The sequence below is a fragment of the Schistosoma mansoni genome, chromosome 4, assembly GCF_000237925.1.
Source record: "Schistosoma mansoni strain Puerto Rico chromosome 4, complete genome".
NCBI lineage: Eukaryota > Metazoa > Platyhelminthes > Trematoda > Strigeidida > Schistosomatidae > Schistosoma > Schistosoma mansoni.
The window spans coordinates 464,093-479,446 of record NC_031498.1 but is presented as its reverse complement, the minus strand read 5'-3'; the positions used below and the strand labels follow the sequence as shown (position 1 = coordinate 479,446).

Below are 15,354 nucleotides of genomic sequence, written 5' to 3'. Positions count from 1 at the left end.
CTTATTATGTATTGACTGTTATTGATTAACTGTTCCTTGTGTCGTATTTTGGTGTGGAAATATATTGACGTCCTAGTCAGGCTAATCTCGTGTTCTTGATCTGAGTTGTGTTGAAGTCCTGTAGAATAGACGACACTGGGAGGGAATCTAGTGTAGATATTCGTCTAAGGTAAATTAACGTCCCACATTCGTGTAAAAAGTGAAAGGACTGTTATAACAAGAAACCCTATCGTTATAACAAGTATCCTACAGTTTATAACAGGTTTTAATAGAATAATGTAGTCAAATAGTTAAACTGCTAAAACATCACTGTATTTCAAAAAATCATTTTTCTAATTTTTTTTAAATAATTCAATCATTTTCAGTTTGTATAACTTGCGATTGTTTTAATGGATTTGAATTTTCCGTATTCGCGCCAAAATTTTGTGCCACATTTTTTAAAAGTGTTAGTTTATGTAAATTTGATTTCCATTTTATTTTATTTAATGATGATGAATTCATTTTGTGATCGTTAAGTTCATCAACCTTGATCAATAATGAGATGATAAAACAAAGAAATTATTTATTTTATCATTAGACATATTAAGTTAAATAATAAGCAGTGACCAGTGGGGTTCAACCACGTCTGTTGTGAGATAAAAACGCACTGAAGACAATTGGTGAATGGTTGCTCGAACTTCGTGCATTGGTTGAAGTTAGACATTAACACCGTTGGATGCCGGCCAGCTCAGTGGTCTGTCGGTTAAGTGCTCTGGCGCGAGACTGATAGGTCCTGGGTTCGAATCTCGAGAGGCGGGATCTTGGATGAGCACTGCTGAGGAGTCCCATAATAGAACGAAACGGCCGTCCAGTGCTTCCAGGTTTTCCATGGTGGTCTAGATTCAATTGACGCATGATTTCAATTATGTTAAATGATAAAATTAAACATTAGAATGAACAAATATTTTATTGCAGTTGACATGATTCATTTTCATTCGAATGTGTACCAATGAACTATCGAATGTCAAGTACTTTTAATTAATGGTTTGTATACGTAGACAATTTTGGATACGTATTCATACTTACAACTGAAAAACATCTGGAGCTCAAAACAATTGTCAACCAACACCAAGGTTAGAATTTTCAATACAAATGTCAAGACAGTGCTTCTGTATGGGGCGGAGGCGTGGAGAACTACGAAAGCCATCATCCAGAAGATACAAGTGTTTATCAACAGTTGTCTACGCAATATACTTCGAATCTGTTGGCCAGACACTATCAGCAACAAGTTACTGTGGGAGACAACAAACCAGATTCCAGCGGAGGAAGAAATCAGGGAGAAGCGCTGGAAGTGGATAGGACACACATTGAGGAAATCACCCAATTGTGTCACAAGACAAGCCCTCACATGGAATCTTGAAGGTCAAAGGAGAAGAGGAAGACCAAAGAACACATTACGCCGAGAAATAGAGACAGACTTGAGAAGAATGAACAAGAACTGGATAGAACTAGAAAAGAAGGCCCAGGACAGAGTGGGTTGGAGAATGCTGGTCGGCGGCCTATGCTCCATTGGGAGTAACAGGCGAAAGTAAGTAAGTAACGTAAGTATTTGACTGAGGAAAGTGGAAATTTCGGACGATGGAAACATAAAGAATACCAGGGAATTTTTAGTAATTTGACATTCAGGTCAATCAGCAATCAGTAAACATAGTTAAATAAAACCCAAGTTATTATTCAACTAGGAAAATCATAAACAACCATAAAGCAAGTAATAAGACTAAGGACAAAGACAATAAAAGTGCTAACTATGTCGTGAACGAGAACACCAATGGGGACAATCGAATGTACTTCAATACAACATTACAGAATGTCTTAATGAAATCTGAGTACCATACAGTAAATACTTCATTTGCAAAATATTCATCATTTATCTCAGACTTCGTTGTCCTTTCGTTCCCATAACAATAAGCCTCTGTTCTCGTTCTCTTTAATTTTCTCAACCTTCTGCCATCAGGCATTCCATTCTCGACTGGTGAAACATATTAGTTATATCTGTCTGCATCAGTTGCACACACAATTAGGACTAGCCTTGAGAGAAAATTCTCGGAGGTCTTATGTGATGCAGTGACCAGTGGATTTCAACCGTGTTGGGTGTGACGCAGTTAACCACTGAAGAACATAGAAGATGGTCGTGCAGAATCGCTGATTGGTTGAAGTTAGACGTTAACATTTTTGGGTGCCGACTCACTGGCCTAGAGGTTAAACGTTTGCGTGAAACTGAAGGTTCTGGATTCTAATCATGCCTATGAGTCGTGGATGGGCACTGTTGTGGAGTCCCATACTAGAACGAAACAGCCAACAAGTGCTTCCAGTTTTTCGATGATGGTCTAACGTTGAACGGTTCATGATTCCAAAGAAAAAAAGAACACTATTACAACGAACAGATACGCATGAATAACAACCAATGAAACTTAGTATCAATAAAATAATTCACAAGTGAAGGTATTCTAACAGTTCATCACCATCCGGAGTTTGGGCTGATTTTGTTTTCAGAAAAACAATAAAAACTTCACGGTTAAACCAAATCAATCTCTAGAGGTTTGAATTCTAATCGATTAGTGTGAATCTTATTACTTTATCAAGGTTTCTAAAACGGGGAATTATTTCTCAGAAAGTCTTTTGTTTTCAATCACTAACTACTGATGATAGTTTTACTATAGTGAATAATGTTAAAATTACATAACAATGTATTTTACTACTGATAAAATTAATGTAATAACAAATTCACTTAATATTGTTTGTTTGAATCTTTCCATTGATGTTTAGGACTGCGACTGGTCAGTCTCTGATCGGTATATGTGCATACTGTGCGTATTGCTTCGATATAGACTTAATTCACAAGCATTGTAAGCGAAGATGAATAGTGGATAGCAGTGGAAGCGAGGACGCGCGTTTTGTCCTATTTGGGACTAGTCAGCCGGATGTACCTGCATCTCAGAGTTAATGTTCACTGTGAGACTCGAACCCAGTTCCTTTCGCTTCAAACGCCCCTCGCATTATCCACTCAGCTACTGAGTCCTGATACTATTTGAATTTAAACTTCATCCCACTGCACAAGCAAGTGGCTATCAGGACTCAGCAGCTGAGTGGATAACGCGATGGCGTTTGAAACGAAAGGGTCTGGGTTCGAGTCCCAGAGTGAACATCAACTCTGAGATACAGGTCCATCCAGCTGACGAGTCCCGAATAGGACTTGACGCGCGTCCTCGATTCCACTGATAGCCACTATCCATCTTTGCTTATAATGTAATAACAGTTAACTAGTGTTCATTAATATGCTTAAAAGCTGAATGATTGTACTAATGAATAAATCACGACTAAAGGGTGATTGATCATTCATTAAAGTGTTATTTACAAGTGATTTATTACTTATATAAACTACAGTAATACTATGACAGGCTAAAGGGGTAGTGATTTCCCGTTATTGATAACTAGGACTGTATTTAATCAGCATATCCGTTGAACAAGTTGAAGGCTGTTAAGAATAAATAGATCAGAAGACGATTCAATGGGCGTTTGAAGCAAAAGTTACGGGGTTATGGTTACAGTTTGGATATCATCATGGAGTTCCGAACAGGACGAAACGAGAGTCTTAGATTCTACTGTAAGCTACAAATGAAACATACTAAATTACCAATCAATAAACCATAACCAGTTCTTGTCTATTTTAATGTAATATTGTTAAGTTTTGATTCATAAACTGTACGAGAAAAAGGAAGTGTAACTAATCCGTTTTTTCTTAAGGTCAAACAATCTTTTAAAAAGAAGTGAATGAATGAACTAATTGCCATACATTTATGCAAAACAATCAAGGAAGTACTTGAGTTTAACTAAATATTAAATGATTAAACATTATTTCCATAATTCTATTAAAATAGCTTTCATGTTAGTCGACATATCCACGTTCCTGAGGCATAGTATGATGAACACTGCATTTTTCCTGGTTAGCGTATTTTTAGAGAGTTAGATTTCCACGGGATGGGGTTGCTAACCCCATGCCCAACCCTCCTCTTTTATCCGGGCTTGGAAGTGGCAGTAACTCCCGGAGGGGCTACAGGTGGAGTTTAATGTATTCAGTACTCCATAAAATTTTATGTAAACATACCTTGTTAGGTGAATAATCTTGTTTTGTTGCATATTGACTAAGTAAACGTTTACTATTGGAAATCTCATCTGATGCTTCTTTTAATTTCGTTTTATAAGTATCTAGTTGGTGTTGCATTTTCATTAGATGATCTTCAGTATTTCGTAATCTACAATTTAAAGTCAACAATAATTAATCCGAATCTATAATGTTCAGATATCTGTAATTTTGAATAAATAAAACAGTATAGATTGATTGATCAATTTACGGTTTTATGAATCAAATTATTATTGAAGTTTTTGATGATTTTAATTATTTCGTACATCCAGATCGCTTGATAAATTTAAACAGTTAATTTCATGAGTCTGTCTAAACTAGACCGCTATGGCAAACCTGGAAGCACTGGATGACTGTTTCGTTCTAGTATAGGACTCCTAAGTAGCGCTCACGCAAGATCCTCCATGAGGGACTTGAACCCAAGACATTCGGTCTCGCATGTCATCGTTTAACTTCTAAACCACTAAGCCAATATCCAACGGTGTTAATGTCTAAATTCAATCAATCTTTGATATTACGCAACCATTTATCAATTGTATGAGGTAGATACTTGTCTCTGCCAGACACCGTGTTCGCTCGCGAAACCGAAGGTCCTGGGTTCGAGTCCCGCATATGTGATCGTAAATGCCCGCTGCTGAGGAGTCTCGTACTAGAACGAAACAGCCATCCAGTGCTTCCAGGTTTTCCATGGTTGTCTAGGCTTAATGGACTAATGAATTCAACTATTAAATGATTGATATTTACGAATGTAGTAGATATCAATCATTTAATAAATTGTTGCAAACTCAATCAATTTTCTGTATACTTTTGCCAAGTTGAAACGTGTTTACAGTTTGTTTAACAATGAATGAACGTTTTACTAGGTTTTAAATATTAAAAAAATATATATCCATACAGTTTAAAGATAATCACCTTTCCAACTCTGCATAATGTAATAATCTTTGTTCTTTACGTTTACTAGGATCTATAAGATAAGACTTTTGTAGTGTTGATGACCATCCAGTTGATGTTACTGGTGTTTAAGTTGAGAAAAAAATGAAAAATTGGATTGAATTTTCATAAAAATAAAAAAAGGTAATGATGAACAAATAAATAGTGAATATATTGGGTTAAAATTCACTTATTATTACTTGTTTGAATCTTCCCATTGATGTTTAGGACTGCAACTTGTCAGTCTCTAATTGGGATATGTGCATACTGTGCGTATTGCCTCGATATAGCCTTATTTCACAAGAATTGTAAGCAAAGATGGATAGTGGCTAGCAGTGGAATCCAGAATGCGCGTCAAGTCCTATTTGGAACTCGTCAGCTGGATGTACCTGCATCTCAGAGTTGATGTTCACTCTGGGACTACAATCCAGTACCATTCGCTTCAAACGCCATCACGTAATCCACTCAGCTACTGAGTCCCAAATAGGACGAAACGCGCGTCCTGGATTCCACTGCTAGCCACTATCGATCTTTGCTTATAATATATATTGGGTTGTTATGATCTATCCTTTTTTAGTACGTTTTAATCAATGAACTTTACTGAACTTGATACAAATAAGAACAGTTATAAGTTTAGAACATGATCTAATTCAATTCTTGACTATTTCGTCCCTGTAACTAATGAAAGTTTTAAAGCTAAGCTTCACCAAAATCAACAACAATAATCGCATCGGTTTATATAGTTGAGATCATTAGTCAATTGAAGCTAGACCACCATGGAAAACCTGGAAGCACTGGACGCCCGTTTCGTCCTATTATGGGACTCCTCAGCAGTGCGCATCCAAGATCCCGCCTCACGAGATTTGAACCCAGGACCTATCACTCTCGCGCGCGAGCACTTAACCACTAGACTACTGAGCCAGCATCCAATGGTGTTAATGTCTAACTTCAACCAATCCACGAAATTGAGCAACCGTTCACCAATTATCTTCAGTGAGTTAATATCTCACAACAGACCTGGTTGATCGTATAGTAGCTAAATCAGAAAAGTTAGTATCAACTAATTTTAATACCATGCCCAATGACTTATTACATAATCGGGAGAACATTCTAAAGCTTCTATTTAACATTACAAAATCTGATATACATATACATATGAATCCATCCATTGCAAGAACATTCAGAGATTACTATCAAACTCTTTATTGATTTTCATCAAAACAATAATATGTTGAATATATATTCAACTAACTATGTATCACTTACGAAGTTCATCATTTGATAAAAGACAACTATTAGCGTTATATTGTTGTGTACCAGTTAATAGACAGAAAATATCCATGAAGAAATATTTCTTTATCTGTGGGATTATAAAAGTGAAGGGATATTTTGAAATATATAAATACTATTTTAAATATAACATACTAAGACGAGTTCAATGGGAAAATATGACTACTATTCTGTTGACATAAGATAATATGGTTGAAATCCATACCTCTTTTGTGGAACTAATATTCCGGTCTTTTGAAATTTGAGCCTTAGCATAATTATGCTATTGATTTCCCATCAAGTTTTTTCCCATGTCGTTATGAATACAACAATGGCTCAGAAGGTAAGAACACAGTCCTAAGATTTTTGTGTACATTCCTTTCTAGATATTAGTTTTGAACTCTCCTATCCGTTATAGGTGCCATAGATCTGACCCTAATTAGACCGTATGAATGATTGTTTTCAAAATACATATTCTGTCTATCCTCGTATGTAATACATGACTTGATCCGTGTTGATGAATAACGGACTTAAAGAAGTCAAATACAAGAATGCATTTCGAATACATATATTTTGTACACTCACTGATCTAGACAAGAAATCAGAGTGATGAAGCGAGTAGGAGAGAGCGAAACGAAAATGACACACATTGAAGATGGCGCGTAAGCCAACTCGCTTTTATCAAGCGTTAGTCAGTATTCATAGTCAGATAAGAATAAGTTACAGACGTGTGATGAATAGGATGAGAAGTGTACACACGTACGCTTGTATTAAAAAAAACATTCAGGATTGATAAGTGAATAATTAACAAGGTGAAAACGTGACTCAAGATGGATAGGTAAATTGGCTTGCCCAGAAGCTAGAATAAGGTATATGGGCTTAACATAACAACCGACACTACACGTTCATATGTCTTAACTATTAGGAACTGTTAGACATATAATCCCATAGACAATTATTTTTATCTCTCACGTTGTTATCTAATGTGCTTTTCATTAAATTATTAGAAAGAAACTTATTAAGCAGGATATAGACTACTACTACTCAATGATCAAATACTGTAAATATCTTAATAGTGCATCAAGTCGTTTGCAGCATGATTTATGAAACTGAGTGACCCGGATTTAAACTTACTAGGGAGTATTATTTCAATAAAGTTGTAGGTATGCATTGTTGCTGAGCTTCAAATGGTACAAAACTATGGGCCATAGTTTCATTCTGGTTACCTAAATCCATCTAACTTTTTAAAGTCGTATTTCCTCTTTTACATGAATTAGTGACCATAAACAGTTTAAACACTCAACATTCAACCGATTAATCTCAAATAAAAGCTTAGTTTTAGTTATTTCTGTCGATTGGTATTATGAAGCATTTAAGCAATTTGAGACTTAGTCTAAAGCTGATGTGAAAAACACATATACAGAATTCTCTGCTCTTCCATAAATTCACATTATAGTCCATGATAGACTTTTTTGAACTTTGAATATCACCATGTTTTCTATAATTGATTGATCACTGAGTGATGATCAATGTCATATGTGTCAGGTCCTTCTTAGTACAGATGGAATCCTATCGATCAAGTTGCGATGTGGTCATTAGTCTAGGTGACTCGACATTGCCTGCACTATGTTGAGATAAGATGGTGGTTGAAAGTAATTTTACTCTACTTAAGTAAATATTTCAATTAAGCAAGCCTTTAATATGGATATTTCTATGTATTGTTTAGAATTTCATTTTGATTTACTCCATTAGCTTTAAAGTAATGAAAATTACTGTTAGAATCAATAGATTATTTATAAACAAGTCGATTTTCTTTGGGAAAGATCTCTCTATCCATTTCATTGTACTTCTACAATTTTTGTAGTAACAGGGTTAATATAGAGGTTCATAAGCTTTCTTAATATAATAATTAGGGCAAATCCATTGATATAAGCAAAGATGGATAGTGGCTAGCAGTGGGATCCAGGACGCGCGTTTCATCCTATTTGGGGCTCGTCAGCTGGATGTACCAGCATTTCAGAGTTAATGTTCACTCTGGGACTCGAACCCAGTACCGTTCGCTTCAAACGCCATCGTGTTATCCACTTAGCTAGTGAGTCCTGATAGCCACTTGGTAGTGCAATGGTTGAATCTTCCTATTGACGTTTAGGACTGCAATTGGTCAGTCTCTTATTTCCCATATGTGCATACTGTGCATATCGCACATATGGCCAATTAGAGATTGATCAATTGCAGTCCTAAACATCAATGGGAAGATTCAACCAAACAATACCAAATGAATTCAAATTCATTGATAGTTAAATTCCCTGACTTCATCTTTAATATAAACATGATTTTCACGAATATATTATTTACCAAAAACTGGAAATCATCTTTTTCTAATTCTGGACCAATTATAAGGAACTGTTCATTTAATGAAGCAATTTCTTTCCTACTTATTTCTTTTCGTTCACTGATTGTATTTATCTGTTCATATTGGTTTATATCAGACATGGGATGACTTGGAATTCGAATCCAGCATAGAAAAATGAAAATAGCTGTGAAACAACTTAAAATATATGATAAACTTGATTCAATCGGTTCAGCTCCAACAATACATAACATTAACTGATCCCATATATACAATAAAGTAGACTGAGATAAATAATCTAAAGGAAAGTTTGAAAAGTATTTACTTGTAAGTAAAGGGATTTTTGTTCTATATTAAGTTAAACAAGATTGTAAGAAATGTAAATATATATTGCAAGAGTACTATGTATATTCAGTCACAAATTATTTTCAGTATAGAGTTTTATGGAGTTTTAGTAGTTCTCAACTACCACTGAAAACCGGAAGCACTGGATAAGACTCCTCAGAAATATCCATACACAGTCTCGCTACTCTTAACCTCTAAGCTGCTTAAACGACATCCGATGGTGTACATGTTAAAATTCAATTCATTTAAGTTATTGCTTGACCATCTTTTATTGTTTGAGGCGGATGACTAACTCATATTTGACATAGTTGAACTTCAGTGGTCATAGTTTCTCACCGGCACTTCAGGAATTATATCTCGTACCTCGTAGCTAGTGAACATATGATTATCAACGGTATAGGGTTTTGAGGAGATTCTAGATTTTTTTTTATCACGTTTTCAATGGTATTTTAACTAAGATCATTTAGTGATTTAAGAAATACAAAATATTCCTTATGATAGAGCTATCTAAACAACTTAAAATTCAGCTGTTAGATTTCCCGAAACTCATGTGTGTTCAAATAGACAGCATTCTCACAGAAAAATCATTTTCCTCATCCTAAGTATCTAATTATGTTTATTAAAAAAACCCGAATAGAATAGTGAGTCAGTAGTTAGGAAGTTTGACTTACAATCTCTAAATGACAGGTTTCAACCCCGACCCACTTCGTTTGGTTTGGTTAACCGGGTAGCACCATCAGTATTCACACTTAGGCTATGGGTCGAAACCAATTGAATGAATCTGTACATAGTAAACGATTTGATAATTAGTCTACGGACAGCTGATAAAAAACACCTAACCACATGGAATCCGATTTTATTTTATTCATTATTCAGTTCAATGGTTTTGACAGACTCCATGACAATATTCACTACAGGTTGCACATCTTTGAATGTTTAAAATTTATTCATCGAAACACTATTCAGTAATCACTTCTAAATCTGTGACAAATGTTATATAAATTCATCCGAATGTATAACTTCAACAAGTAATTTGTGGACGACTTTGAGTGACGCTTAAGTGACTTTGAGGAAACATATCTACTTACTAGAGTTAAGTGAGGGTTATAAACCAATGTAAGGAATAAAGATTATGATTAACAGTTGATAGTTAGGGTTAGGAATTAGATTTATTGTTTTCATCACGAAAGAACATCAGTTATAATACCAAAACACTATTTAGCCTAGTGAATGAATGAATTTCGCGCCAAAATCCAAGACTTGTTATCCTGAATCTGATTGGTTCGTCCATAAATTATAGTTTCGCCGTTTATAGATTTCAAGTCATATCAAGCAGACTATTCAATATTTACATGACCATGGGAAATCTGTGCAAATCTTATGAAATATTTCTCCTACCTAACATTAAAACTCATCCAATAATTTTTGTGGTCTACGTATAATGTAGAAACGTTTACAACTTTGGAGTTTCACAACACTTGGTGACTTTAATGAAGTAACCATTCCGAACTAGGAATTACTGTGAAGCTATTTTTTTTTCCAGTACGAGCTTCATCAGAAGCGTACATCAGCGATCCCACACAGTGTTGAACCTAGAGCCTTCAAGATTTTAAAGAAGTCCTTAACTTTCAGTCCAGCGAGCTGGTATTCAATGTTTTAAATTCTTTAACTTCAGTCAATTCATGATACTTCAGGACCATAATTCTGTTTCAAGTCATTTAAATTGATAGACATTTAATAGAGATATAGCGCATATATTAGATGGTACAAATCGTGAGGTCTTCAATACTGAATAGATTATGCTTAGATTAAACTAGATAGATTCAAAAGTAGTAAAATAAATAACTTTAGCTAAATAAGAAACATGAAATTATTACGTCCTCTACATGATTACGGCAGAATACGGTATACAACTATCAGCACTCGAACGTATAGAAACCCACAATCGCTAATCAAAAGACGGAAGAAACTGGGGAAGTGATTATTATGTACGAATCAAAAATGTACAGAAGAACAGGGGTACTTATAGTTTTTACTATTGGCTATACCATTATTATAATCCGGATAGTCCGCAAGTAGAAAGGTTATACAATTGTTCAATTACAGCATGGAACATTGATACTCGAGAGGGTTCTATCAGGTTCTGGTTGGTTAGAATATTTTCGACTACTTTAGAGCCTCTAAAGGTTTCCTCGTGCTTTTTTGAAGCCGTCCTAACAGGAATATACTTAAACAAATTAAAACGTTTTTGAACCAATACAGCTTTACCAAACATCTGAGGTACCTGTTGCCCAACTATCTATATATTATAATATATTTTTTTCTTGAAGACACGTTTTCATAAATTATTTATCTATGTTAACTGCATAATTTATTTACATTCTACAATGAGAAGCTTACAATCTATTGGGAAGCGACTACAGTGTATTTGATGTACCAAGTATATTATTCAAGGAACAAATATCATAAGAAATAAAGTTATCTTGAAGCTTTTCTAATGAGGATTAACAACACTCTACAACTATTAAAAAGTTAATCAAAAGTGACAATGAGATACTATTCTAAGAGTTCTAGTGAGAAACAGTGATCAATGGAGTTCAACCACATCAGGTGTGAGACAGTTATCTACCATATGGAATGAAAGATGGTCACCCAATATAGTGAACATGTATACTATTAAATGCTGGTTCAACGATCTAAAATATGAATGTTCGCTGATAGACAGAATTATCTTGATTCTATCTATGGTGAGGTGGTAGATGCACATTGCTGAATAGTTTCATAAAAGTACTAAACTGTTGTCCAGTGCTCCTTGGCTTTCAATGTTTTTGTTTTCTAACCAAAATGAACACGTGATTTAATCTGTCAAGGTGAAAGGCAAACTTCTCCTAGTTTCCTATATTTTCTGTTGTGAATCCTTTGTTGTGACTACAAGAATGGTAATAAATTAGTTAAAAAAGTTTTACTCACCAATGAAAACAGATGTAATTATTGGTTCGATAAATGTATAGAAGATTTCTGAACAAATATCTTCTTCATTGGCCAAATTCGATATGGTATCAATATCTGAAATAGATCAACACTTGTCTACATCAATATTCTACTAAATGATCAGAACTATTGAAGTACTTCTGTAAAGTAAACCATGATTGATCAATGAGAGAAGAGAAACATATTTGTCTACACAAAATATGAGAGACTATCTTAATTGTAAAACTGAACATTTGAAGACTCAGTGAATAGAATCGATATGGAGAGCCATAACTCAATCGATTAAAATGCGATTGACATGTGAAATTAATCGACTATAACAGGTAATCATATTTTTGAGAGTAGTTAGGTGACTTAGTCAATTAGTTATGTTTGTTGATTGTTGATGTTTAATTGTATTATATTGTGTTCACACAGTAAGTGATTAAATTAATTATTGTTAAAAACTAATCCGCCCCCAAATGCCCTGGTACGACCGAGAGTGGGGAGAGTCCGCTCTCCCTCTCCAAATGCTCTCACATGGTCACGCGTATATAGCCTCTGCGCTGGTTGGGCAATACAGGGCCATCTATAACTATTTTGTTGGAAGCACGTAAATTTGAAAATCACTCATCATTTTCGTCCCTTACTCCCAGTTCATGTCGTCCCATGATATCTCCATATCCGATGTTGTTTGTTCAGACTTTGGCGTTTAGATCTTCCATTACGATAATCATGTCTTACCCTGAGCACTTTGCCCTGATCGATTGCAGCCTTTCGTAAAACTGATCTTTATCGTCGTCTTTGATTTTATTGGTGAGTGCATAAGACTGGATAACATTCATTTTGATTCCCTCCTTCTTTGATTTGAAGGTTGATTTGATGATCCTGGGTCCATGAGATTCTCATCCTATAAGTCATTTACGTGCTACGTTGGACAGAATCAGAGATAATCCCTGAGTGTGTGGAGCATTTTCTTCTTCGTTATCAGTGTAGGGCAGCATCTCTCCCAGGTCTATATTTTTCTGTTCAGCTTGGGTCCAATGGGTTTCACTGATTTCGAACACCTCCAAGTTGTGCCTTCCGATTTTCGTAGCTATCCCACCGGTCTTCCCAATCTACCACATTGACCAGACATTCCATAAACCAATACTCATTGTTGTCCTGGTTGTCGGATGGGAGAATCGGCCTGGTGATTTTCGAAGAACCTCGGCTTTCACCATGAGACGTCATAGTTTTTCTAAATGAAGGTCCTTCAGCTCCCGGGGCAAAGTTTAAATAGTTCAGATTGTTTTTCCCGGTTAGCAATTTTTAGCAAGGACGTTTTTTACAGGATGGGGTTGTTGACCACATGCCCAACCATCCTCCTCTATCCGGGCTTCGGATCGACAGGAACCACAGGAGGGTTACAGACGTGGTTTTTTCACATTGATGTAGGTTGGAATTATAGATGAACAGACGAAGCTAGTGAAAGAATATGACATGACCAAGTATGATAAATATGTGCTAACTGTTATAATGACAGTTAACAAAATGACTGAAGTGATAATAATTACTGAAGAGTAAATTGAATAGTACTGGAAACAATGATAATAATATTAGTAATAGAGTTTTGTGAATATTCTTAAACCAGTAAACACTGGATAGCTTATTCTCCATGAGGTCGTGGATAATCATTGCTGAGTAATCTTGTATTAGGATGAAGCAGCAGCTGTCCAGAGACTCCTGATTTTCAGTGTTATTACAAATAGGATCAGTCCTTGATGTAAACTATAAAAACAGTAATAATTAAAGTGGGTATGAAAGAACTTAAATACCTGAATGGCTGAATGAATATGTGGTTAAACATTTTACCGAGTTATGTTGAAATAATAAGACTTGTTATGATAACTACAAGTTAGAAATGAAAACTTGTCCTAAGTGAACGATAGAAGTTTTATAAGGATTGAATGGAAGTAAACGAAGAAAAATTCTACAGATTATGGGTCAGTCAATCGAAACGACATTTCAGATACTGTAAGCAAAGATGGGTAGTGTCTAGCAGTGGAATCCAGGATGTGCGTCAAGTCCTATTTGGGACTCGTCAGCTGGATGTACCTGCATCTCAGACTTGTTGATGTTCACTCTGAGACTCGAACCCAGTAACGTTCGCTTCAAACGCCATCGCGTTATCCACTCAGATACTGAGTCCTGATAGCCACTTGCTTGTGCAATGGGGTGAAATTTGAATTAACTTGGTATTGTTTGGTTGAATCTTTTCATTGACGTTTAGGACTGCAACTGGTCAGTCTATTATTGGCATATGTGCATACTGTGCATATTGCCTCGATAAAGCATTATTTCACAAGCTGACGAGTCCCAAATAGGATGAAACGCGCGTCAAACTGGATTCCACTGCTAGCCACTATCCATCTTTGTTTACAATGTTTGTGAAATAAGGCTATATTGAGACAATACGCACAGTATGCACATGTATGCCAATAAGAGACTGACCAGTTACAGTCCTAAACATCAATCGGAAGATTCAAACAAGTAATAATAAGTGAATTTAGACATTTCAGATATTTCCAAAACGAGCGAAAAAAAAGAAAGAAATGGAAATATAGCCTTAAATAGATTATCATGGCTGTACCAGGTGGACCGAAATTCCTTTTGCATACATAAATTGAAGTTGAGACGAATAATATAAGCTGCTTCTGAGTGACTTATAAGTTTGTTGTTATTTACTGGTCAATTTTACTGGTCAAACTTTACTGTAACAAAAATTTCAGTATTAAATTAAGCTATTATTATTATTACTACTACCACCTACCTTTGACAAACAAAACCTGTTTCACAACAGAAGAGGCTATATTACCATCAATATATCGTAACTGTTTCAAAACACTCTGACTGAATTTAATCTTTTGATTGTCATTCATTTCAAATGTGCCTTTTATTCTATAATTTTCATGTTGTATCACATTCTGTAATGACTGATGAGTAAACCAGATTGCTGGTAACTGCGTTATAAACGATGGTAATATTGAAAGCAATACAAAGAATTCTTGACTTAGTACACCAATAGTTTCCACATTTGGTGGTTGATTTCTGGATAGTTTTTTTATTTTTTGGAAATAAAGTTAGTTTAGAAAGACATTGAAACTTGAACAGTATTTATCTAATTGATAGAAACGTTTTAATTAATTTTAAAGTATGGTAAGACACATTTAAAACATCATGGAAATAAGAAGGGGTTTTGTGGAGATTTCAGTATTTTTCATAGTTGAAATCATGAGTAAATTGAAGCTAGACCACCATCGAAAACCTG

The 15,354-nt window shown here is 35.2% G+C and overlaps 1 protein-coding gene across 1 annotated transcript in view; it reads right to left on the bottom strand.

The window, feature by feature from the left end:
• Positions 1–5,088: 5,088 nt before the first annotated feature.
• The window catches only part of Smp_156030 (hypothetical protein), a gene marked incomplete at both ends in the record, with an annotated part of 18,766 nt that continues 8,500 nt past the window's right edge, over positions 5,089–15,354 (bottom strand). The window contains 4 exons of the mRNA XM_018796470.1: positions 5,089–5,192; positions 6,377–6,470; positions 8,735–9,027; positions 14,857–15,095. Coding sequence (XP_018651609.1) covers positions 5,089–5,192; positions 6,377–6,470; positions 8,735–9,027; positions 14,857–15,095 — 730 coding nt within the window. The remainder of the gene's footprint in view (positions 5,193–6,376; positions 6,471–8,734; positions 9,028–14,856; positions 15,096–15,354) is intronic.